General features: G+C 39.8%; 1 protein-coding gene across 1 annotated transcript in view; it reads left to right on the top strand.

Moving 5' to 3' along the window:
• Positions 1–27,557, top strand: part of COG7 (component of oligomeric golgi complex 7) — an 86,697-nt gene that overhangs the window by 13,840 nt on the left and 45,300 nt on the right. Inside the window, exons 5-7 of the mRNA XM_008568260.1 lie at positions 16,110–16,192; positions 16,961–17,083; positions 25,247–25,445. Coding sequence (XP_008566482.1) covers positions 16,110–16,192; positions 16,961–17,083; positions 25,247–25,445 — 405 coding nt within the window. The remainder of the gene's footprint in view (positions 1–16,109; positions 16,193–16,960; positions 17,084–25,246; positions 25,446–27,557) is intronic.

Below are 27,557 nucleotides of genomic sequence, written 5' to 3'. Positions count from 1 at the left end.
TATACACTTCTTTAGAAAGATAAGGCTTTCTGAGTCTTCAGTCTTTAGAATGTTTTGATGTTGATTAAATTATGTGAATTGGAAGTAAATTTGTAACTTTATGATGCTTAACATGTTTTCAATATTTTATTTTATTTATTTATTTATTTAAAGATGACCAGTAAGGGTATCTTAACCCTTGACTTGGTGTTGTCAGCACCACACTCTCCCAAGTGAGTGAACCAGCCATCCCTATAGAGGGATCCGAACCCATGGCCTTGGTGTTAATCAGCACCACACTCTCCCATGTGAGCCACTGGCTGGTGCTACTTTTTTTTTTTTAAACACACAAAGATTAATATCCTTATTGCAAAAAGAACTCTTAAAAATGACTTAGAAAAATCTAAGCTGAAATTTGGTGAAGGACATGAGCAGATAAGTCACATACCCAAAGAAATAACACATAGTTAATAAGTACATTCTAGGATCTAGTTGTGGGCAGGCATGGGGCTGTCCTGCCCCCCTCTCTCAGGATCCTATGCATCGGGCTGGTTCCATTGCAGGCCTGGATGTGAGGCAGTGGGGATTGGGGTGGGGGTGGTAGGGCCCACAGCCCCCATCTCCTAGGACCCCCCACGCATTGGCCTGGCTCTGCTTGCCTAGGTGGGTGGCGGGGACGGTGGGGTTGGGGCTAGGGCTCACGGTGCCCATCTCACAGGAACCCTCGCATGCTGGGCTCTGTTTTCAACATTTTATGTGAAATTTTCAAACATACAAAAACGTTGGAACAAGTACAGTAAGAGGCTGGCTGGTTAGCTCACCTGGGAGAGTGTGGTGTTGGTAATACCAAGGTTAAGGGTTCAGATCCCCAAACAGCCAGTCACCAAAAAAAAGAACAAGTACAGTGAATATACCATCTAAATCGTAGCATTAGCATTTTGCTGCATTTGCTTTATCTGCCCACCTATTCATCCTTCTATCCATCTGTTGATCCATCTTATTTTTTCGATGCATTTCAAAGTAAGTTTCAGACATCATCAGTACACTTGACTCCTAAACCCTTCAGTGTTCATATCGATAGCTACAGCACAGTTTTGGTTCATGATTCTTTTTCTTTTTGAGGTAAAATTTTATATTTAGAGAAATAAAAAAATCTTAAATGTACCATTTGATGAGTTTTGACCATTATCAAGAACATTATGATAGTTTATTATTTTCCAGTGATTTTTCAGATAAGTTTATCTAATTCTCTCTTTCCCTTCCGTCCACGCACCTATTAGTTAAACAGGAAGCAGCAGTAAAGCTGTTCCTTTTACCTTCACAGCTATTTAGGTTTTTTGTTTGTTTGTTTTCCTCTTTCACAGCTATTTGCATTGGACAGGGTATAGTCTGTATCTACTGCTTGTGTTTCTCTTGCTCCTGCTCATACGTTATGTGAGCCCTTCCTTCCTGGGTTTAATGTTCTCCTGAATCTGTTCTGCTGAAGGTCTCCAACAACTATGACATTGGCTACTATCAGTTTACACTTCTCTGTTTCTCGTTGTGAACAACAATTGACGATGTCGTTTTACTCTCTCCTGTTCTGAAAACTCATCTCTTGAGATGTAGCATCAGCTCTGTTTATGTGATGGAACATTGCTGCTGATGAAATTGAATCATAAGAAGTTCTGAGACCGTAAGAGTCTTATCTGATTTTTTTTTTTTTTTTTTTTTTTAGACCGGCCGCACCGCGCTCAGCCAGTGAGCGCTGTGAGCGCACCGGTCATCCCTATGTAGGATCCGAACCTGCGGCGGGAGCACTGCTGTGCTCCCAGTGCCGCACTCTCCCGAGTGCGCCACGGACTCGGCCCCTTATCTGATTTTTAAATTTGTTTTAGGATAGGCGAGTGTGCTGAGACAAGGATTCAATAATTTTTTAAAAAGTTATTGCTAGATAATTATAAATATGAATATTCAGATGTGCACATATAAAGTCTAATTATACATATAAATATAAAATTTCAGTATGCTGAGTTTGACCATATAAATTATTATTAAACTCAAACACTTTTGAGAGGAAGAGGGAGTGCATTTCCCCCCAGCTTTATTGAGGTATAATTGACAAAATTCTATATACTTAAGGTATACAATGTAATGATTTGATATACGTACAAATTGTGAATGACTAACACCAAAAAGGTAGTTAGCACATCCATCACCTCACATAGTTACCATTTTTTTTCTTTTTGTGGTGAGAACACTTACGATCTATTCTCTTAGCAAATTTCAAGGTATACAATACCTTGTTATTAACTATAGTTAATAATAACTATATTAAGAGTAATATAGTTACTTAATCAGATCCCCAGAACTTATTCATCTTATAACTGAAATTTTGTACGCTTTGACCAAGATCTCCCTACCTCCCCCATCCCACAGCCCTTGGCAGTCACCGTTCTACTTTCTGTTTCTATAAGTTCGACTCTTTTAGATTCTGTGTGTAACTGTGATCATACAGTATGTATCTTTCTCTTTCTGGCTTATTTCACTTTGTGTAATGCCCTCCAGTTTCATTCATGTTGTTGTAAATGGCGATATTTCCTTTTTTTCATGGTTGAAGGGAGTGCTTTTAATAATTAAGCTGAGACAACATGTGTGAACCAGGACCATCCTGAGCCAACTGGGACATGTGGTCGCCCAAGTGCACAGAATCCTTGGAGAATGACTCCCTGGATAGTTGAATTTTCAGTATGGTTAAGAGCATTTTAACCTCCTCATGCCAAACAACAACACTGTTCTCCCTCAAAAGATGATTTCTCCACATTTTAGTTCTCTCACTAGACAAGACCTCCTGTGCCCTGGTGTTGAAGCTATACCAAAATTATGCAGCCTTGGAGCTCAACTCTGGAGAATTTTGTACCTCTGTTCACATCAGGGAATTGTTTCTAATATAATCCCTGTGCTGTTCAGAAACTCCACAGGCAGAAACACCTGCAGTCTGCACTGATACTGTTGTGTTAGGTAATTAAAAAAACATTATAATCAAATTTTATTAAGTGCCTTTTAAGCATCTTTCAAGAATGGATGTATTGGGCCGGCCCGGTGGCGCAGTGCTACAGTGCACCGCTTGAGAGTGCGGCGGCGCTCCCGCCGAGGGTTCGGATCCCACATACAGACCGGCCGCTCACTGGCTGAGCAAGGTGCGGGCGCAACACCGAGGGTTGCGATCCCGTTGCCGGTCACGAAAAAATACAAAAAAAAAGGAAAAAAAAAAAAAAGATTGGATGTATTATTTTTATTTCCACTGACCATATTAATATGGGAAATCATATTAATGGGATTCCCAATATTGCAGTATTCTTGCAGTTCAAGAACAAGTTCTGCTTGTTGAACGGTTGTGCGTTGTGTGTGTGCGTGTGTGTGTGTGTGTAAGTTAATGTACAACTGGATGTTTGCTAATATTTAATTTAGAATTTTATAGTTGGGACCCCGTGAGTTCTTTGTCAGGTTTTGGTATGATTGTGTTGGTTTCTAAGAACAATTTGGAAAGCTTTCATTTTTTCTTACTGCTCTATTAAGATTTAAATAGCCCTTCAACCAAATATCTCTGTGGCCCCATTTACTGCTTTCTGTCTCAGTTCACCGTGGGTATTGATATTATGATCTCTGCCTTCTTTTTTGTTTGCATTTGCTTTAGTATGTCTTTGCCTTCTCCGCCCCTGTCCCCCCTTTTTTTCTAACCTTCAAACTTTCTGAGACATTTTATTTTAGGCTTGTCTGTTGCAAATGACATACAGTTAAATTTTTAAAAAATCTATTCCTTATATTTCTCTTTTAATAATGACATTATCCCATTTAGATTTTTTTTTTTTTGTCTTTTTTGTTTGTGACCGGCAACGGATCGCAACCCTCAGTGTCGCGCCTGTACCGGACCGGGACCGGCAACGGGATCGCAACCCTTGGTGTTGCTCCCGCACCTCGCTCAGCCAGTGAGCGGCCGGTCTGTATGTGGGATCCGAACCCTCGGCGGGAGCGCTGCCGCGCTTCCCAAGCGGCGCACTGTAGCAGTGCGCCACCGGGCCGGCCCCATTTAGGTTTTTTTAACAGAAAATTTCAGTCTTGTATGTTTCTACATTTATATTTTCTGCTTATGTATTTCATTTCCTCCTTCTTTTTTTTTAAGGTGACTGGAAAGGGGATCTTAACCCTTGTTTTGGTGTTGTCAGCACCATGCTCAGCCAGTGAGCGAACTCGCCGTCCCTATATGGGATCTGAACCCGTGGCCATGGTGTTATCAGCACCGCACTCTCCTGAGTGAGCCATGGGCCGGCCTAAGTAATTTTTTTTTCCTTAGGAAGGCATGGGGATTATATGTGTATCCTCCGCCTAAGTAATTTTTTTTTTTCCCCCTCAGGAAGGCATGGGGATTATATGTGTATCCTCCGTATGTATATAGTAAAGAATGTCTGTATTGTTATTACACGTAGAAAGTGGTAACTGCTTTTGGAATTATTGGGTCACACTCTTTTTCCTTCAGAATTCTGTAAACCTTCATTGTCTTTTGTCATCTATATTCTTCTGCTGATAAATATGAAATTGGCCTATTTATTTTTTCCTTTGGAGGTAGCTTGTTTCTTTTTCCTGAATAGTTAAAACAGGGGTTGGCAAGTATTTTCTGTAAAGGGCCATATGGTATATACTTGTATTTTGGGCTTTGCAGGCGACAGGGTCTATTGCAAATACTTAACCCTGCAGGTGTAGCACAAAGCCTGTATGTCAGTGAATGGGCTTCTCTGTGTTTCAGTGAAACTTTATTTGCAAAAACAGATGGCAATTTGGCCTGTTGGCTTATAGTTTGCTGACTTCTAGCTTATAAGTTTCCTTTAATATCTTCAGTAGGTTATTTTTCAGTTTTGAAAATTTAAAATCTTTTCTAGAACATAGTGTGAGCCCTTTTCATCTGCTGATTCATATTTTTCTTCATTTCTAGAAAGAGTTTCCTTCTTTTAAATAATTTTTTTCCTGTTCCCTTTGTTCTCTTTTCCGTCTTTGAGACCATCAACTAACTCTCTGTTCATTCGCTCTCCTTTTCCCCTCCATATGTGCCACACACTCTGGTCTCTCTTGGTTCTTTGCCTATCCCCTGTCCCCCAGTATAGTCTCTGTGACCAGGCAATATCCTTAAAAGGAGGGCACATGATCTCCATTTCTTCCTTTCTACCGGCCAGAATATGAATGTGATGGCTGGACTTCCACCAGCATCTCAGATCCAGAGGAGACCTTGAGAATGGAACTGCTTGGAAATGTAGCTGAGCAGCAAGACAGGAGTCTGGCACCCTGACACTATGCAGTGCTATCCTGGACTGACAATCTCCAGACTTCTTGCATCTGAGAGAGAAATGAGCTTCTATCTTGTTTAAACCTGTGTGTGATTTTTTTTTTAATTTCTATATTTTACAACTAAATTTAATCCTTTTTTTTTTTTTTTTAAAGATGACCGGTAAGGGGATCTTAACCCTTGACTTGGTGTTGTCAGCACCACGCTCACCCAGTGAGCAAACCGGCCATCCCTATATGGGATCCGAACCCGTGGCCTTGGCGTTATCAGCACCGCACTCTCCCAAGTGAGCCACAGGCCGGCCCTCTCTGTGAATTTTCTAAAGTCTGTCTTCCATTAGACTAATTGGGTTTTCTAAATTATGTGTTCTACTCTTCATTCTTCTAACTGATTTTTAATTTTTGTTATGTCATTATTTACTTCCTAATTATCTCCCTTAATTCTGCCGGCCTCCATTTATATCTCATGGTGATACCTTAGATCCCATTAAAGAAAGCATATCCTTGTGTAATTTCCTCTAGAGTACGAAGCAATTGTTGCCTACAATTGTCTTCTGTTTCCCAGAGTAAATCTTTTGAAGCTTTCTCTTTTTTAAAACACTTAAAATTTTTTGGTAAAGTACACATAACATAAAATTTACCATTTTAACTATTTTTAAGTGTACATACAGTGCAGTGGCATTAAGTACGTTCACACTGTTGTGCCACCATCTCCACCGTCCATCTCCAGAACTTTTTTCATCCTCCCAAACTCCTACCCATTAAACAATAACTACCCCCATTTGTTCTTCCTTCCCTATTTGAATGCCTTTTATCTCTTTTTCTTGCCTAATTGCTCTGGTTAGGACTTCCAGTACTATGTTGAATATAAATGGCAAGAGTGGGTGTCTTGTTCTTGATTTTAGAGGAGAGGCTTGAAATGGTCTTTTACCGTTGAGTATGATGTTAGCTGTGGGCTTTTTGTATTAGTTAAAGTAGTTTCTTTCTGTTCCTAGTTTACTGAGTGTTTTTTATCATGAAAGGGTGTTGAATTTTGTTAAATTCTTTTTCTGTATCAATTGAGATGATCATGTGTTTTTTTTCATTCATTTTGTTAATATAATGTATTACATTAATTGATTGGTGTATGTTAAGCCTTCCTTGCATCCCAGGGATAAATACAGTTTGTTTGTGGTGTATAATCCTTTTAATGTGCTGTTATGTTTGGTTTGCTAGTATTTTTAAAAAATTATTATTAGCTTATTCATTGCAAATCATAATATTTCCCCATGCCCTCCACCTGACCTATCACTCCCCAACACCCCCCACCCCATCTCTACTATCCTTAGCTTTGTTCTCTCTTTCTGAAAGTTCAACATATTGTTGTGGTTTTTTTCTTTCTCTATTTCTTTCTTGGTTTGCTAGTATTTTGTTGAAGATCTTTACATCAGTATTCATCGGGGATATTGGTTTGTAGTTTTCTTGTGGTATCTTTTTCTGACTTTGCTATCAGGATAATGCTGACCTCATAGAATGAGGTTTCCTCCTTTTCATTTTTTTAGAGGAGTTTGAGAGGGACTGGTGTTAATTCTTTAAATGTTTAGTAGGATTCATTGGTGAAACCCTCTGGTCCTGGGCTTTTCTTTGTTGAGAGGTTTTTGATTACTTATTCAATCTGTTTACTAGTTTAGTTCTATTCAGAGTTTCTGTTTCTTTGAGATTCAGTCTTGGTAGGTTGTATGTTTTTGGGAATTTGTCCATTTCATCTAAGTTATCCAATTTCTTGGTGTATATTTGTTCACTCTCTTATAATCCTTTTTATTTCCGTAAAATTGGTAGTAACACCTCCTCTTTCATTTCTGATTTTAGTTGTTTAAGTCTTGTATCTTAGTGAATCTAAGTAAAGGATTGTCAATTTTGTTGACCTTTCCAAAGAACGGACTCCTGATTTCATTGACTTTCTCTTTTGTTTTTCTATTCTCTATTTTATTTATCTCCAGTCTAATTTTTATTATTTTCTTCTTCTGCTAGCTTTGGATTTTGTTTATTCTTTTTTTTAGTTCTGTAAGAGGTACAGTTAGATCGTTAATTTGAGGTCTTTTTTTAATGTAAGCATGTACAACTATAAATTATAAATTAGCATACTTAGCACTGCTCTTGCTATATCACATAAGCTTGGTGTGTTGTGTTTTCATTTTCAATTGTCTCTAAGTATTTTCTAATTTCTCTTGTGATTTCTTCTTTAGCCCAGTGGTTGCTTATGAGTGTGTCGTTTAATTTCTGCATATTTTGGGCTTTCCAATTCTCTTTCTGTTGTTGATTTCTAGTTTATTTCCATTGTGATTAGAAAAGAAATTGTATGATTTCTATGATTTCAGTCTTTAAAAATTTTATTGAGACTTGTTTTGTGGCCTATCTGTTGGGTCTGATTGGTGTATGTTGTTGTTCAAGACCTCTGTTAACTTATTGATCTTTTCTCTGGTTGTTCTTGATATGCTCTCTTTTTTTTATTTAATGCATGTATTTTATTAGACTGATATTTTGAACAGTTAGATATGTGATTTTAGTCTGCTCCCAGTTCCTTTGATACATATGGTATGTTTAAAACAATGGTCAAAGCGGCGGGTGGCACTGTATATCCAGGCAGTACTTTTGTAAATTATGAAACAATTATTTTGTAAATTATGAAACACATTTACAAAAATGTGTTTCCCCACCCTCATACTTTTATTCTTTTTTTTTTTTTTTCCTCTTGTCCCCAAGGAGGATCCCTGTACTTTTGTGTAGGTCCCATGGTGGAGTTTTTCCTTCCTTTTTTTTTTTTTTTCCTGCTTATTTATATTTGAATGTGGGTGCTTTTTTCTGCGCCTGCTATTGACTGAAAAACAGTGTGTATTGGAATCTCCTTGGAAGCCCCTCTTTTTTAACCCAGATGTTGCTGCTCTAGCCCTTGATTGAAAAGTTACACTTGCTCTTGTGCTCTTCAGTCACGTAAGGAGAAAATGGATTCAGCACTCATCTTTAGCCTTTTCATTCCTTGTCTTCCTCATTTGTTAACTCTTGGAGTCTTTTCCTCAGGTGCAGGATTGTAAGACTGGAGCTGGATCTTTGGAAATTCGTCATCTGGGAGCTTTGTTCCTCACATTCTCTCAAGAATCTGATAAAACTTCAGATCCATGGAACTTACCTAGTGGTGGGGTTATGTCCAGTCATGTGGTGTTGGGGAAGTGGGAGTGGGAGTGGGGAGGTGGCAGTTCCATGAATTTAAGCTCCTTTCCTTTCCTTCTGGGGGAGCTGGCTCTTTGGAGCTGGCATCAGGTTTGACTGATACTCTGTGGGTCAGGATCATGGGCTTTGGTTTTGGGAATAAACTTTTTTTTTTTTTTTTTTTTTAAAGATGACCGGTAAGGGGATCTTAACCCTTGACTTGGTGTTGTCAGCACCACGCTCACCCAGTGAGCAACCGGCCATCCCTATGTGGGATCCGAACCCGTGGCCTTGGTGTTATCAGTACCACACTCTCCCGAGTGAGCCACAGGCCAGCCCGGGAATAAACGGTTTTTGACAGCTTTTGTTTACAACTTTGGATCAGGCTTAATCCAGACCCACTGTGGATTCAGAAGGGAAAAGTGACACTTTTCAGCCCTGTGGGCTGTTTCCACTGCTGGGCTTTTAAAGATGACCGGTAAGGGGATCTTAACCCTTGACTTGGTGTTGTCAGCACCACGCTCACCCAGTGAGCAACCGGCCATCCCTATGTGGGATCCGAACCCGTGGCCTTGGTGTTATCAGTACCACACTCTCCCGAGTGAGCCACAGGCCAGCCCGGGAATAAACGGTTTTTGACAGCTTTTGTTTACAACTTTGGATCAGGCTTAATCCAGACCCACTGTGGATTCAGAAGGGAAAAGTGACACTTTTCAGCCCTGTGGGCTGTTTCCACTGCTGGGCTGAGGCGGAAGAAGGCTTCCCAAGCCCTGTCCATGCCTCTGTGCTCTGTTGTTTAACTCTACTGTGCTCCTCTACACTCACCCTTCAGTTTTCTACCAGCATCCTCACTCATCTTGGCCCCAATGATTGGATGCGTGACCTAATGAAAACAATAAGCATTTTAAAGGCTTATTCATTTTCTAATTTATGGATTCCTGCCCATTAAGTCAAGATTCATGGGCAGGTCTCTGAAGTTTTAGTTGGGTGTTTCCACAGTGGTTGCTGTTACAACTTCTTATCAGTGGTTTATTGGGCTTTCCGGAAGTGAAGGGGAACAAAGCAGGTATAAAAAAGGCTGGGGACCTATTGCTCAGGGTTTTCTTACTATTCTTTCCTTTAGTGACTTTCTTTTTTTTTTGTCTTTTTGTCTTTTTTCGTGACCGGCAACAAATCGCAACCCTCAGTGTCGCGCCCATACCGGACCGGGACCGGCTACGGGATTGCAACCCTCGGTGTTGCCCCCGCTCCTCGCTCAGCCAGTGAGCCGCCAGTCTGTATGTGGGATCCGAACCCTCGGTGGGAGCGCCGCCGCGCTTCCCAAGCGGCGCACTGTAGCAGTGCGCCACCGGGCCGGCCCATCCTTTAGTGACTTTCTAAGGCTGCGACATCTATGTTTTAGCCAGAAGGGGACAGACAGGAGCCAGAATACTCAGGGACCGCACGAAACGTACCTCTCTGTCTTTTCGGCAGTAACCTTGGAAACAAGGGCTTTGTTTAGTAGTCTCCTCTACCCTTAGGGAAATACGTAAAACCACTTGATATTAGACTCATGACTTGGCTCTTAAAGTCCACCGGTGTGTGTGGAATGCTGGTATTTACCAAATTATTTACTTATTCCTTAAACCACCAAGTATGTGAACATACTCGTAAAGGAGCTCGGTGTGTTTGCTTTTTCATAGTTCCCATCTGGTATGATCAAAATGGGAATCTTCAAAGGGGTAACCAATTTGTAAATACGAGTACTGTTTTAAAATATGAATTATGTGAGTAATAGTAGGGAATACAAAGATGAGTAAGATGAATTTCCATCCTTCAAGGATCTTACAGCTTGGTCAACAGTGAGGCTGGAAGAGAAGAACATGAATAATTTTATAAAATAGCCTTAGGGGCCGGCCCGGTGGCGCACTGCGCTAGTGAGCCGCTTGGGAAGCGCGGAGGCGCTCCCGCTGAGGGTTTGGATCCCACATACAGACTGGTTCCTGCTCACTGGCTGAGCGAGGCGCGGGGGCAACACCAAGGGTTGCGATCCTGTTGCCGTCCCGGTCCGGTACGGGGGCGAAACTGAGGGTTGCGATCCGTTGCCGGACACGGAGAAAGACAAAAAAAAAAAAATAATAAAAAAGAACATGAATAATTTTATAAAATAGCCTTAGACTTCCCCAAGTGGGGTGAAGGAAAATTGGGGAAGCTTTTATGAAAGAGCTATTATATGCGTAGAACCTTGAAAGATAGATGAATTAAAAATTTTTTAAATTGCTTCTGATTATAAAAGCAATACATACAGGATATTGAACATTTAAAAAATATTTTAAAAAATGATTTACCAGTAAACCCACTACTCAGAGATAACTGTTAGTATTTTCTTCTAGTTTTGTCTCTTTGTGTACATGTATTTTTTTTAAGAAAAGGTATATATACATTTAGATATATAATTTTATAACCTTTCCTTTATCCCCAGTTAGTGATATAGCATAAGCATTTTCCTGTGGGTCTAAGATTTTGACAGGTGAAGAGATGCCTTTGTGGGGGAGAGAGCAATATAGATCTGAACAGTGCAGAAGTGGGAAAGCTCAGGGACTGTGTTGAGAATAATAATTAAACCTGCAGTAGTGGAGTGAACATTTGGAAATGGTCAGGGATGAGACTGGAAAGGATGGTTGCGGACAGAACGTAGTTTGCCTTGGATAGATTAAAGCATCTCTACTTGGGGAATAATTTCATAGCTGCTAACAGTTTATTAGTAGTTTACCATGGAGTGTAGCAGAGTGGGAGGAGTGTTGACTTTGGAGATGGGCAGACTTAGTTTTAAGTCTTTGGGATGCTATGTATTAGCAATGAGACCTCAGTTTCCTCTTCAGTTGGAGTAAGTACGGAATGGGCACTCTATGGTTCTTGGGAAGAATAAGTGAAAGGACAGGGGCATAGCTCCTGGTGCCAAGGAGGCCTTCGGTGGACATGATCTCCTTTATCTTGGACCTGTCATTCTAGACTCCATAGATCTTGGAGTAGTCCAAAGGGCATCATTCTTAAGAGGCCAATGAGGAACTTTTGAAGGTTCTACTTGAATGAGAGCTGCATCATTTCTAAAAAGTTGTGTGGCTCAATAGCTAAAGTACAGATTGGAAGTGCAGACGCACAAATCAATTAATTAGTTTCAGTTTTCTTTTTCCTTTTTTTTTTTTGTCCTTTTTTAGACCGGCCGCACCGCGCTCAGCCAGTGAGCGCTGTGAGTGCACCGGTCATCCCTATATAGGATCTGAACCTGCGGTGGGAGCGCTGCTGCACTCCCAGCGCCGCACTCTCCCGAGTGCGCCCCGGGTTCGGCCCTCAGTTTTCTTTTTCTTGAATTCAGTTAGACTTTTTTCCATCACCTACAATGTTGAAAAAGTTAAATAGTACTGCGGGGCTCATAGGGTACAGCAACATTCTCTTTCTCTGCCTGCTCATTGCCCAGTTCTGTTCTCAGGAGGCTACCTCTTTCAATTCTCAGAGCTGATTTTTTCTGGTATTTCACTTTATATTTTGGCATAATAAATTTATTATTTTATTTCATCATGTATCAATTTTAGGCATTATCTATTAACTTCCAATTGTTGCAGCTAAGAATTTAGCTTTCATACTACTCCTACCTCCCCTCGGCATTCTCCTCCTCTATCATTATTTTTAACTGAGTCAATAAATAGTGTTTATGTTATCAAAACTTTATGAAGATTTTATTTTTGGTTTGGCCAGTGGCACACTTGGGAGAGCAAGGTGCTAAGAGCATGAAGGTCAAGTGTTCAGATCTCTATACCGGTCAGCTACCAGAAAAAAAAATTTTTTTTACAGAGTTAGGTCATATACTATGGTTTTAATTCCTTTCCTGTTCAGCTTTGTGTTTATCCTGTCATTTCTGATTGTCTTTTTATCCCCTCTCATCCTTCCTGCCATCTACACTCTTTAATTTTTCCCAAATGCTATATCATGGGAGCAGGGAATTCTTCTGGGTTCCCCCGTTTCCCCAGAGACTTTCCTCCTGGAGCCTCTGTTCTGCTCTGACTGGGCCAACATAGCTCCTGAGATTCTTTGCTAGATCTGAGATTAGAAATTCAATGTTTGTCAGTTGTGATTTTGAACAAGTCACAGGAATTGGGTGATGTCTCAGGACCCTGACCAAGAGGTGATCTTGGCTCTTCTAGTTGTGTGATCTTGACTAGCTTCCTTGTTCTGTTGGCAGTTTCTTCATCTTCTGTCTTCATAGGGTCGCACTGAGGTTAAAGTGAGGTTATGTAGGTGAAAAGCTTTGCAAGAAGTCCTGCGACTGTAAAGTGGGACTGCTACTTGTTCACAGTGACTTTTCTTCGATTTATCACCTATTCAGCATATCGAAAGTTTTTTGTTTTTTGTTTTTTAAAGATGACCGGTAAGGGGATCTTAACCCTTGACTTGGTGTTATCAGCACCACACTCTCCCAAGTGAGCCACAGGCTGGCCCAGCATATCGAAAGTTTTTGATGTTATCCTTACCTTTGTTTATGTTTATGCATATATTCAACCAGAGTATTTTCTTTCTCCAGGGAAAATGAGCAACAGAGAGAGGGAGAATGGCAAAGGGCAGCACTGTTAGGCACATGCCGAAGGGGCGATGCCTGCAGTCTGTACCCAGGAGGAAACATGGCGAAGTTGTGCAGACTGATTGATACAGTGGGGGAAATGTTTTAGGAAGAGATTTAAGAGCATCCCCCCATATATTTATTTCATTTAATTGATAGTAATGGCACAACTTCTATGTGCAAGGCACTTTGTAACACATACTAAATAGAATGTGAAATTATATGCAAAAGCAACATAAGTGAATTCTGGGGGGATGCTTTTATTTTTTATTATCAGTGCCAATGCTGCTTCTCATTGGTGTTGTAAGTTTGTGTATATCATGGCTTATAATTTGAAATTAGTTGTTTTTTTTTTTCCTTTTTGTCTTTTTTACTGACCGGTAACGGGATTGCAACCCTCGGTGTCGCGCCCATACCGGGGACCGGCAACGGGATCGTAACCCTTGGTGTCACTCCCACACCGCGCTCAGCCAGTGAGCGGGAACCAGTCTCCACATGGGATCCGAACCCTTGGCGGGAGCGCCGCCGCGCTCTCAAGCGGCGCACTCTCCAGTGCACCACCGGGCCGGCCCTGAAATTCGTTGTTAATATGAAATGATAAGAACCTGGTGGCCATATATGAAACAGTTTGGGTAAATGGGATAGAGAATAGAGACATATCTTATTCACATGAGACCTGTATCAGTTTGGGGTTCTTCTGGTTGCAAATGACAGAAACGCAATTCAAACTGACTTAAGAGAAAAAAGGGAATATATTGGCTTATGGAACTGAGGAGTTCAGGTGTAGGTCTTCCTTCCAGACTGGCTTGATCCAATAGCACAGGTGATGTCATTAGGAGCCAGTCTCTCTCGCCATTTCTTGGCTCTGTCTCTCTATGTGTTGGCTTTGCTTTTGGGTGCAGTCTTCATGTGGTGGACCCTTGCAGTTGTAGGTTTTCATCCTCACAGCTCAGGAAGGGTCCTGGGATCAATCTTGATTGCATTTGATGGGCAGGCTTTCGCATCTCTGAATCAATTACTTCTGTCAGGTGGAGGTGAGGCTCTGGTTGACCAGGACCATGCTACACATTGGAGCCATGAGTGGAGTCAGGTCCACTTAGTCTCCAAACATTTTGATGGAGAATGGGAGGCAGAGGTACAGTTGCCCAGAGACAAACCAGAGTTCCGTTAGCAGGAGGACAGTAGGCGTGAGGTGGCAAAAACAGCAAGTCCACCACAGACCCTGCAGTACCCAGCGTGGGCCCTGCACCTGGCAGGTGTGCAGTGTTTTCTGAAAAGAATTGGTGGTATTGGCAGGAGCCTAGAAGTCCTTCTTATGGTTGCCAGTAGGGTTTCTATTTCTTTCGTTGTCTGAATCATCAAATTTTCCCAGTTTAAAGTTAATTGGCTTTTAAATCTAATGTAATAATCTTAAAAACTTGAATTCCTCTGTAAGGGCTAAAGACCCCCCCATTATTACTTTTAAGTTTTTTCAATGCCTTTACTAAACAGGTTTGCTCTATTGCCAAATTCTGCTTTATTATTCGTTGTAAGAAATAACAAATTCTACTCTGTTGGGTAGACATTTTTAAAATTATGATTATATATTATTTATTTATTAGGTTTTTTTTTGGCAGCTGGATAGTACGGGAATCCAAGCCCTTAACCTTTGTGTTATAACTCTGCACTCTAACCAACTGACTAGCCCTGTAGTTATATATTTAGGCCAGTACACATGGTAGCAGTTACTGTCTAAAAATATTCTTTGACCATATACTTAAATGTTAAAAGTGTTTAAAAGAGCGTGATAGTATTACAGGCAGTTTTTTAAAAATTATTCTGTTTTCCATTTTTTCTCACCATGAACATGCTATTTATGATGCTGAAAAACAGTGTATTTTAAAATGATCATTAGTTTATGTATATTTTTTGAGTACCTTCTGTGTGCCGTGCTAATTTTTAGGAACAGGGAAACAAGACAGGAAAGGACATGGCCCTTATAAAGGATTATGTTTCCATGGTGAGAAAGACAATAAGCTATTATATAAGTATCTAAATGAGTATAGATCATCATTAGTTCTATGTAGGCGAAGATGTGATAAGGAACAGCAGGGGGACCTAATCCAGGCATAGTAAGTGCAAAGGCCCTGGGGCACTGAAGAGTTTGATTTGTTCAAGGCACCTGACAGAAGGCCTGCTTGTCTCAGTATTTTTCAGTTCATATACATATTAGATTAAGTCATATGAAATTGCTGTTTATGTAGGTCAAAATGGTTGAGTATCAGCTATTTCATATGGTTTAACCTTTACTACAGGGTAGCAGTCCTGCCACTGGCCTGCATGTAACTGAAGCACTCTGGGCTGCGGTTTCCTCACCTATAAATGAGGTTGGGGGCCAGCCCATGGCTCACTTGGGAGAGTGTGGTGCTGGTAACACCAAGGCCATGGGTTCGGATTCCATATAGGGATGGCTGGTTCGCTCAATTCGGAGAGCGTGGTGCTGACAACACCAAGTTAAGGGTTAAGATCCCCTTACCATTCATCTTTTTTTTTTTAAAAAAAAAGGAGGTTGGGTGAAGAGTTATTTTAGACACCTGCTCTAAAATAACTATGATTCTAATCAGGGCCAGGGCTAGGTGAGGCAGTTGAGGTGCCTAAGGCACAAAATTTAAGGAGGCTCTCATCCTGCCCTTGGACATCCAGGAGAGTGAGAGCATCCTTAAATTTTGTACCCCAGGCTTGCTGCACCCTAGTACTGGCCCTGATTTAATTCATTTTACCATTCATGTGTAACGATTACTTTGCTGATATATAATCTTAGTTCTGTTAATGATGCTGATGGATGCTTTATTTTAATAAGTCCAGATGCACAGTGTCTGATTATTGAGTCACATATTCTGTTCTTAACTACTTATTTTTCATATTTATGATCTCTGTGCATGAGTTCATTCATTATATAGGCAGGAACTTCTGAATATGTCCATATTTATCGTGAATTTTTTCTCTTGGTGGCACCAGTAGTAACAGTATATACATGTTTTATGTTGTTCTTTAGAACAGTCCAAAGTGTTTGTGAAGGTTTTCACTGAAATTGACCGGATGCCCCAGCTCCTTGCATACTACTACAAGTGTCACAAGGTAAGAAGCTGTGAGCAGTAGGTGTGAGCATCATTGGGTGCTCATAACACTGGACTACAGAATCCCAGTCTCGCGCACAAAAGGTGTAAAACTATTTGTCTCCTCTGCCCCTGGCCTTCTTTCTTTTAGTTAGCCAGTAGAGGGTGCTCTTGGTCTAGCATATGGATTCATTTAACTGCCAATTGGAAAGAGTCATCAGTTTTCATCCTTTGTATTTACAGCCGGATTTCATTTACAGACTTGAAAAGTTGTTTTAATATTTTCCCATTTTTTTCTATTAAGGGAGATTCACAAATTTAGATTTATTATGCCCTCAGCAAGCTTTAGGAATTTTATATGTTTGCTAGGGTTGTTGAAGTTAGGTTACTGAAGAACTTGACAGCTTCCTGAGCTAACCTGAATCCCTTCAAGTTCAATGCTCATGTGTCTTCTAAGCAGTAAAGTTGGGATGTGACGCTTAAACACACTCACACCCACCTCTAAGGTCTAGTCAGAAGAGTATTAGTGTGCTAAATGGAAACACACCAACATGCTTTTGGGGCAGGATAAAAGAGAGAGCATCACTTGTAGATGACAAATTAAAGTTTTGGATGATGATCAGAGTGGGTGGCTGTGAATGTTGTTTTTCCTGCCTTTTCTTGAAGTGGATGGACCTCAGTGGGTACCTAATTGCTCAGAATAGTAGGCAGCGGTGGGAGGGTGGGACAGGTGTAGCGTGCAGCACATCTTGGCATACTCAGTAATGCCCCCCTTGCTCTGCTTCTGCAGGTGCAGCTGATAGCAGCCTGGCAAGAGCTGTGCCAGAGTGACCTGCCCCTGGACCGGCAGCTCACTGGACTCTATGATGCCTTGCTTGGAGCGTGGCACATGCAAATTCAGTGGGCTACACAGGTAACAGCTCACTTGGGTTCTAGGGAGAACAGAGCCTGTGGAAACAAGGGAATGGATGATTGCCTCAGGAGTGGTCGCTCTCAACCCAGGGGGCTAAAAGATAACCTTAGAAGACCAGCCCGTGAAATCTTTAGTTCTCCATTAATATCACTCTTATCTGTATCTTAAATAGAATCTAATGTGACAGTGTTGCCTGCCATTCAGCAGGGAGCTTGTGGAATTCCTGAAGGCCGTTATCTTCAGATCTAAAAGCAGGAGGCCCCTAGTCAGGTGGTGGTGGAGTGAACAGGATTGTTTTTAATCTTAACTTCAGGTAAAATTTGCCTGACCTGAAGTTAGTTTCCCTAGTTCTCACAACACAGTAAGAGTTAGAGGAAGAGTATAATGTTAAAGGCACCCTCTGATGAGGGGTGAGGTGAGACAGAGGAACTTGGTTCCAAGTGGAAACTTTCCCTTCCTTACTTTCCCAAAGTCTCTAGGCAGTTCCAGCCATAAAGAATATAAACTACTGATCTTTTATCTTGATGCCAGGAGGAGCCGTGGATCCTCTTGTAGAAGGGGAAAGCCTATCTTACTTTGGAGTAATGACTTACTGGGCCTGTTTATGGTGTGGCTTATTATTATTTTTTTTTTCTACAACTGGTTGTGAGTCACTCTTCAGGTGTTCATCAGTCATTTGCTGGAATGAACTTGACTGTAGCTGGAGAGGATTCCTCATACAGGGTCATGTCATTCAAGTTGCTTAAAGCATCTTTCTCCATCCTTGTTTCTTTTTCCATGAGCTGACCTAATTCAGACTTAGGTGTTTTGGTTTTTTGTTTTTTTTTTTAAAGGAGAAAAACACCCTCCTGTAGAAGTTTTGCAGTTGCTATGTAATTGTCAGTTTTTGGTGCCCCTGTCTATCCACGCTCACTTATGTGTCCTTCCTCTTCCACCACTTCTCTAGTCACAGGGATAAAAACGGCTCACGTCCATATGTACAAATGCCCTTCATCATCCAGGAAGAAGAACTTAGATTTCTCAGACTTCTAAATTTTGTAAGGCATGAGTTGATGCTAATTTATTCCTTTGGCCCACAGCCCATTTTCTATCCAGTACGTAGGCAGGATAGCTGGGCCATCATCTTCTGAAGCTCAGCATAGTGTGAAAGAAGGCCAGAGACACCAGACTTAGATATATCTCCTTCAGATTTTTTTCCCTGGTATTTTAATATGAAAAATTTCCAACATATAAAAAGCTGGAAGGAGTTGTACAGTGAACGCACATGTACCCCCCTCCTAGGTTCTGAAATAAACATTCTTATATATTTGATTTATCACAAATCTGTTCCTCTATCCGTGTCTCTCTCTGTTCTTTGACCCATTTTATTTTTTTGGTTTATTTTAAAGTAAGTTGCTAATATCGTTTGCTTCAGAACATGCATATTATTGATTAGAGTTCAATATTTATATACATATTTTTTGAGGTAAAATTGTGAAATGCAGTGGTCTTAAACATGCCATTTGGTTAGTGTGACAAATGCAAATACCTGTGTAACCTAATTCCCTTGTAAGATACAGAACATCGCCATCACCCTAGAAAGTTCCCTCGTGCTCTTTCCCAGTCAGTATTTGCACCAACACCCCTGTAAGCAACCAGTGCTCTGATTTTTTTCCCACCATAAATTAGTCTAGTCTGTTCTAGAATCTCATATAGAGGGAATCGTGCAGTGTGTGGTCTTTTGGTGAGGCTTCTTTCACTCAGTGTGTTTTTGAGATTTACTCGTGTGTGTCACTAGTTTGTTCCTTTTTATTGCTGGTGACTATTACATGGTATAAACATACCTCGGTTTGTCTGCACATGCTCTTGTCAGTGGACGCTTTATCTGTGTCTGGTTTGGGGCTGTTTTGGATGTGCTGCTCTGAACATTGTTCTGTAAGGTTTTTTTGTTTGAAGGCACACGTGATCTCTCTTGGGTAAATAAATACCTGGGAGTGGAATTGCTGGATCACAGGGTAGGTATATGTTTAGATTTATAAGAAACTGCCAGACCTTTTTCTAAAGTGGTTTACTTTTTCCACTCCCATGTCAGTGTGTGAGAGTCTGATTGCCCCACATCCTCACCAGCATTAGGGGTCGTCATTATTTCTAATTTTAGCCATTCTGGTGGGCGAGTAGTAGTGTCTCATTGTTGTTTTAATTTGTATTTCCCTGATGACTGAGGCCACTGAGCACCTTTCCATGTTCTTATTGGATATGTGTTTAGCTTCCTTTGTGAAGTGCCTACTCAAGTCTTTTATCCATTAAAAAAAATTGGGTTATTTGCCTTTTTTTATTATGGAGTTGTAGGAGTTCTTTATATATTCCAGAGACAAGTCCTTTTTCAGATATGTTTTGGAGATATTTTCTTCCAGTCTGTGGCTTGAGCCAGAGGTTTTGATTTTGATAAACCTTAAACTGATTTGTCAGTTGTTGTTGTTTTTTTATGGCTATTACTTTCTGTGCCTTAAGAAACCGTCACCAGTCCCAAGTCTTGTAGTCTGTGAACTTTTGTTGTTCGGTGGATCAATAGCCAAAGAATACCTTTTGTCCAGTCGCTTTAAGGGAAGGGGAAACCTCTGAGTGCCACCCAGTGTGTTTTAATTGAAACATGCATTAAAAAATGCCACTGGAGGTCTAGAATATGACTTTATATAGAGACCAACCAATTAGAACTCTTTGGAATGGAGTCCTCCACAGCCCCCACACCATTTACGTAGCAAAGTGGGTACTGAAACTACAAAACCAAATTTAGCAACTAAGGCTGTAGAGTTAACCTAAATGGCCCACAAAAACAGTCTGACCCTATTTTACACTATATACAAAAATTAATTCAAGATGGACCATACATCTAAATGTAAAAGCTAAACAAGCTTCTAGAAGAGGACATGGAAGAATAACATGGAGATGTTACCAATAGAAATAGGGAAGTTGAGGGAAACAGGTCTGGGGAGGTCAATGGGAAAATAATGAATTCCAATTTGGGTGCTTTTAAATCCCAAGTGAGAGTGACATCCTAACGGCAGCATCTAGTTGATGGTTGGAAGATGGTTGCTCAGGAAGTACAAATTGGAGAGTTATCAGCAGTTCAGCTGTTCATTACTTATTGGGTTTGTTTGGTTCTTTCCTATATTCTTTCTCTCAGACTCCAGCAGGGTGGCTGTAAGCAGAGTCTAATACAGGATTTACCAAATGAAACAGATGTTCAATGAAGTTTTGTGAATTCTCTATGAGAATTTAAGAAATTTTTCATTTTGGTAATAATTTAAGAAAAAATAGAAGAGTATTTTGGATCATGTACATGACCACCTTATAACCAGTTGCTGCCATGTGATTTCAGTGGGTGCATTTGTGTTGACAGTGCGATTGGTACCAGTTCTTTTGTGGGGGCTAATGAGAAAAGAATAGAGACAGACTTATACGTGCAGGATGTAAGCGGTTGTGCCAAGTGGGTGCTGTTAATGCCGTAGCCCACTTGACAGATGATGTTTTCTCAGTAGTTTGTAGAGCGAATAGAGCTGGAAGCAGCATGAGAACTCTCATCTCATCACATAGCACAGAGTAGCATAGGCGTGCTGAACCCAAAGGAACACGTGTTGTAGCATCAGATCAGTGATGAGGAAGGCAGTCTAGTTACAGCACCATCTGTCCTATTAGTTTGAATTTTGCTGATTTTATACTTGAAAATGTTTTTATTGTGGTAAAATATACCTAATGTAAAATTTGCCGTTTTAACCATTTTTAAGTATACAATCTGGTGGCATTAAATACATTCACAATGTTGATTAACCATCACCATTATCTATTTCCAGAAGTTTTAATCATCCCAAACAGAAGCTTTATACCCAATAAGCAATAACTCCCCATTCCCTGCTCCGCCATCCCCTGCAGACCTCTGTTGTACTATCTCTATAAATGATTTTATTCTAGATATCTCATATAAAAGGAATCGTATAATATTTGTCATGTTGTGTCTGGTTTATTGCACTTAGCATAATGTTTTCAAGGATCTTCCATGTTGTAGCATGTATCAGAATTTCATTTCTTTTTTATAGCTGAATAGTATCTCATTGTATGTGTATATCACATTTTGTTCATTCATCTGTCGATAGACACTTAGGGTTGCTTCCACCTTTTGGTTATTATAAATAAAGCTTCTATGAACAATGGATATACAAGTATCTTTTTGGGTCCCTGGTTTCAATTCTTTTGGGTATATATTTAGGAATAGAATTGCTGTATCATATCGTAATTCTATGTTTAACATTCTGAGGAACTGCCAAACTGTTCTCCACTGCAGCTGCATCATTTTACACGCCCACCAACAATGCACAAGAGTTCCAATTTCTCCACATCCTTGACGACACTCATAATTGTCTGTCTTTTATATTTTAGCCATCATAGTGGGTGTGAAGTGGTATCTCGTGGTTTTGATTTGCATTTCCCTAATGACTAATGATGTTGAACATCTTTCATGTGTTTATCTGTCATTTGTATTATCTTCTTTGAGGAAATGTCTGTTAAAGCTCTTTGCCCATTTTTCAATTGAGTTGTTTTTATGTTGTAAGAGTTCTTTATATATTCTAGATATTAATCCATTTTTGATATATGACTTGCGAATGTTTCCTCTCATTCTGTGGGTTGTCATTTCACTTTCTCGATAGTGTCTTTTGATGCACAAAAGTTTTTAAGTTTGATGTTGTGGAATTTATTTCTTCTTTTATTGCCTGTACTTTTGGTATCATATTCAAGAAATCATTGTAAAATCCAAGATCATGAGGATTTTTCTCTGTTTTCTCCTGAGATTTTTATAGTTTTAGATCTTACATTTAGGTCTTTGATCAATTTTGAGTTAATTTTTATATATAGTATAAAATAAGAGACCAACTTCTTTCTTTTGAATGTGGATATTCAGTTTTCTGAACACCATTTGCTACAAAGACTGTCCTTTCCCCATTGAATGGTTTTGGCACCTTTGTTAAAAATCCATTGGCCACAGACGTATGGGTTTATTTCTGAGGTCTCAATTCTATTCCATTGGTCTATCCTTATGCCCATACCACTCTTGATTACTGTCCCTTTGTAGTGAGTTTTGAAGTCAAGCAGTATGAGTCCTCCAACTTCGTTCATCTTTTTCAGGATTGTTTTGGCTATTTGGGGTCCATATGAATTTTTGGATGGGTTTTTCTTAAAAACACCACTGGGATTTTGATAGGGATTGTATTGAATCTGTAGATCACTTTGGGTAGTATTACCATCTTAACAATCTTAAGTCTTCTAATCCATGTACATGAGATGTTTTGCCATTTATTTAGGTCTATTTAAATTTCTTTCAGCAGTATTTTATAGTTTTCAGTGCACAAGTCTTTTAGCTCCTTGGTTAAGTTTTTTTGTAAGTATTTTGTTATTTTTGGTGCTATTGTAAATGGAATTATTTTCTTAATTTCCTTCTCAGATTGTTTATCATTATTGTATAGTAATAAAACTGATTTCTTTTTTCTCTTCCTTTTTTTTTTGGTGGCTGTTGGGTTCAGGGATCGAACCCTTGACTGAGGTGTTATAACACTATGCTCTAATCAGTTGTGCTAACCGGCCAGCCCCAGAAATACAACTGATTTTTGCATGCAGATTTTATATCCTACAAGTTGGCTGAATTTGTTTATTAACTCTTGGATGTCTTTTACAATGCAATTGTACAACTTCCAGTTGTAGAACTTCCAGTACTGTGTTGTACAGAGTGGCGAAAGCAGGCATTCTTGTCTCTTCTTGACCTCAGGGGGAAAGCTTTCAATCATCTTTCACCATCGATTATGATGTTAGCTGTGGGTTTTCATATATGGCCTTTATCATGTTGAGGAAGTTTCCTTATATTCTTAGTTTGTTGAGTGTTTTTATTATGAAAAGATGTTGAATTTTCTCAAATGCTTTTTCTGCATTGATTGAGATAATCATACTTTTTTTTCCCTTCATTCTGCTAGTGTGGTATATTACAGTGATTAATTTTTGTATGTTGAACCATTCTTGCATTCTGGGGATAAATCCCACTTGATCATGGTGTGTAATCTCTTCACTATGCTGCTGAATATTCTAGTAACTTGTTGACGATTTTTGCATGTGTATTCATAAGGGATACTGGTCTGTAATTCTTTCCTTCCAGTGTCTTTGTCTGGTTTTGGTATCAGGGTAATTCTGGCTACGTAGAATGAGTTAGGAAGTGTAAGTATATTAGTTTGCTAAGGCTGCTATAACAAAGTACCTCAGACTGTGTAGTTTAAACAACAGAAGTTAATTTTCTCAAAGTTCTGGAGAATAGAGGTCTGAAGTCAAGGTGTTTGCATAGTTGGTGTCTTCTGAGGTCTCTCTCCTTGACTTGCAGATAGCCATCTTCTACCGAAGTCTTCCCTCTGTATGTGTCTATGTTCTGATCTCCTCTTCTTTAAGGATACCAGTCATACTGGATTAGAGCTCACCCATATGATGTCCTATTACCTTCGTTACCCCTTTAAAGGGCCTCTCTCCAAATATAGTCACATTCCAAGGTATTGGGGATTAACACTTCAACATATGAATTTTAGGGGGACATAGTTCAGACCATTGTAACACGTTCTCTCCTCTTTGGTTTTTTTGGAAGAGTGTTAGAAAGGTTGGTGTTAATTCTTTAAATGTTTTGTAGAATTCCCTAGTGAAGCCATCTGGTTTTGGTCTTTTCTTTGTTGGGAGGTTTTTGATTACTGATTCTATTGACTTAATAGTTTTTGTTTTATTCAGAGTTTCTATTTCTTCTTCAGTCAGTTTGGTAGATTGTGTTTCTAGGAATTTGTCCATTTAATCTAGATTATTCAATTTGTTGGCATACAATTGCTCATAGTATTTTGTAATCCTTTTTATTTCTGTAAAATTGGTGGTAATTTCCCCATTTTTCTATCTGATTTTAGTAATTTGAACCCTCTCTCTTTTTTTCTTAGTCAGTCTAAGTAAAGATTGTCAATTTTGTTGATCTTTCCAAAGAATCAACTTCAGGTTTTGCCTATTTCCTATATTGATTTTTCTGTTCTCTATTTCATTTATCTCTGTTCTAATCTTTATTATTTTTTCCTTCTGCTAGCTTTTGGTTTAGTTTGCTTTTCTTTTTCTAGTTTCTTAATGTGTACAGTTAGATTGTTGATTTGAGATCTTTCTTCTTTTTTAATTGTATGTGTTTGCAGCTATAAATTTCCTTCTTAGCCCTGCTTTCACTACATCCTGTAAGTTTTGGTATGCTGTGTTTTCATTTTGATTTGCTTGAAGGTATTTTCTAATAAAATTTTGAATTTTATTGGTGTTTATAGTTTTTAAGTTTCTACCTTTTTTTGGCCTTGGAGTTGCCTAAGAACAGCTCTTACATCTTCTTTTACATTTGCACATATTTAAGTTACATTACAGTAAAAAAGCATGTAATCAACACTGGAGATCTGTAAGAACCCCCCTCTAAATGGATGTTCTATAAGCTTTGCCCAAGAGATCTAGAGTACATGGAATTATCAGATCCCCTTACTGGCCAGCCACCAAAAAAAAAAAGTACATAGAATGGAAAAAAAGACTATCAGTTAATGAGTAAGTGAATCTATAATCTAAATAGGTCTAGATAAACTATTCCCGATGGTCCTTAAGAATAAAAGGTAAATCCATCTAGACTGAAGATCTGTGTCCAGGGTAGAGGTGGCTTTAGGCCAGACTGCAAATCTGCTTCAAGATCCCTCAGACTCCGATTCAGTGAATCGCTCTTCTTTCATTCTGTTTTCTCCCCCGCCCCCCCCAGTTTCTCCACTGTCATCTTCAGAGTCCTCTCTCTAGTCAGTTTTTGGTGACCATCTAATTACAACATGAAGGGATTTGATAGATTTGAAAAGAGATAGGTTCTTGGAGCTAGAGTAGTGATAGATGTGAAATTGTCAATTGTTCTGGACAAGTTGCAGGCCCTGCCAGTTTACTTTACTTTCTGAGCGTGTTTATGGCTGCAGCAAGAGAAATTGGGCTTATAGCTCTTGACTGACCACATTCTGGCTATCATGGGAGACTCCTGTGAGCAATCAGGAGACAGCTTTTTTAAAGGTACGCTTCTGTTTGGTTGCCTGTGCTAACACAGATGCCTCTCTTCCTCTGCAGGTTTTCAAGAACCCCCACGAGGTGGTGACGGTGCTGCTGATTCAGACGCTGGGGGCCTTGGTGCCCTCTCTGCCCATCTGCCTCAGTTCCGGAGTGGAGAGGGCGGGGCCCGAGCTGGAGCTCACCAAACTGCTGGAGTTCTACGATGCCACCGCCCACTTTGCCAAGGGATTGGAGATGGCACTGCTCCCCCACCTCCGTAAACATTCCTTCCTCCAGCTCTTCATCTTGTCTTTAGTTGCTCTTTTTGAAGCTTCTGGGGCCTGGGTTTGTTTGCCTTTTCAGGTGACTGATTTACTGAAATGGAAGGGATCAGTGTTTCCTTTCAGCAGATATGGAAGGTTTTTCCATGAAAATATTGCCATTGTGGAAATAGTTGTTTAATATTACATGCCTAGCCCCAGTGCTGCGTAAGCACTTTACACAATCTGAGGAAGTGTAGACACTTCTTTGGGGGGCTTAGGATATCCAGGAGGCCTGACAATGAGGCAGGTAGACATTAGTAGCAACCAGTTGGCCACAGGTTACACTGGTAGTGGGATCCTCTTCCTTTCAGGTTATCATGAAACCTCAGGCAACTCAACCTAAAAAGTAAGTTTAAGAGAATAGTTTAGAGGAGCTTCTTGAGGGTGTGACAACAAGTTTTTCAGGGCGGGGGAGCTGTGTTAGGACTGAAGGTGGCTGTAGGGAAAATGGGCTTCCTAGCAGCTGACCAAGAGCAGACCACTTCTTATTCCTTTTGGGTCAACAGTGCATGGTGTGTTATGTTTTCCCAGCTCTTTCTCTTTTATGTGAAAAGCATCATAAATTTTTAAATAACACAGACCTTGTGACGCATGCTGCTGTCAAATCAGGAAATCGCTTCAGGAAGGCATTGTTCTGCCGTTTGGCTGTGGTGTGTCACTGACTTGGTTTATTTAATAGTTACTCTCTTTAATTACATTTGTGTATAATTGCCTTGTACATTCCAGGGAGTGTTTATTGTTCAGGTTCCTGATGATTCATAGGTGTTTTTGGCACGCTCGCTGCTCAGGCCTTAGTTGTGGGAGAGGCCTGGGTGGATGTGGGTAGCTGCTGTTTTCGAAATGGCTACAGTGTGTTTAGGCCATGCATCCTGCTGGAGTAGAGTGGACACGGGCAGGGCAAGGGACAGGCCGCATTCCTCCCACTGGTGGTGGACGTTACTGCAGATGGGAGAACCGCCCTCTGAAGAGTCAGTAAAGTGCTTTGTTAGACAGCCATGGAGGTGTAGATTTCTAATGGTTCCTAGGGAGGTTTTCCAAAGAGTGTTGTTATTACTTTTTTTCCAAAAATACTTTGGAATCACACACAAAAATAAAAATAAAAAGGAATAAAAATGATCCATAACTTCATCACTCAGAGAGCACCACTGGCAGCATTGTTATATTTCCTCCTGGTAATGAAGATATAAATACATGTTGTTGACAAATATTAACATATACTATATAAATATTATATAATAAACATATTTTATAGTAATATAAAAATAATAAAATATATTTTTAATAATATATAAAATATATTAAAATTATAATATATGTAAATATATTATAACATTTATATGTACTGTAATAAATATTTATATATAATATATACAATATTTTAAAATATTGGTTATATAGAGTCTTATATTCTGGTTTTTTTTTGCTCAAAGTAATATAATGAACATTTTCTTATATCATCAACTCTTTTCCTAAGACATGTTTTGTATAATATATACAATATTTTAAAATATTGGTTATATAGAGTCTTATATTCTGGTTTTTTTTTTGCTCAAAGTAATATAATGAACATTTTCTTATATCATCAACTCTTTTCCTAAGACATGTTTTTAAAGGTACGCTTCTGTTTGGTTGCCTGTGCTAACACAGATGCCTCTCTTCCTCTGCAGGTTTTCAAGAACCCCCACGAGGTGGTGAACCCGGGGCCTTGGTGTTATCAGCACCACACTCTCCCGAGTGAGCCACGGGCCAGCCCTAAGACATGGTTTTTAATGACTGCTTTATAACTATGGCTTATTATAATTTTTTCAGCCACTGTTATAAATAAAACTATTATGAACTATCTTGCACATTAGTTTTTGATCCCAACTCTGATTCTTCCTTAGAATAAGTTTAAAAAATTGCAGTTGCTGGGCCTGCACAGTGGCGCACTGCTATAGTGTGCCGCTTGGGAAGTGTGGCGGCGCTCCTGCCGAGGGTTTGGATCCCACATACAGACCGGTTCCTGCTCACTGGCTTAGGGAGGCACGGGAGCAACACCGAGGGTTGCGATTCCGTTGCTGGTCGCG

Source organism: Galeopterus variegatus, unplaced genomic scaffold (genome assembly GCF_000696425.1).
Source record: "Galeopterus variegatus unplaced genomic scaffold, G_variegatus-3.0.2 Scaffold391, whole genome shotgun sequence".
NCBI classification, from domain to species: domain Eukaryota; kingdom Metazoa; phylum Chordata; class Mammalia; order Dermoptera; family Cynocephalidae; genus Galeopterus; species Galeopterus variegatus.
This window is presented reverse-complemented; position numbering and strand designations above follow the sequence as displayed.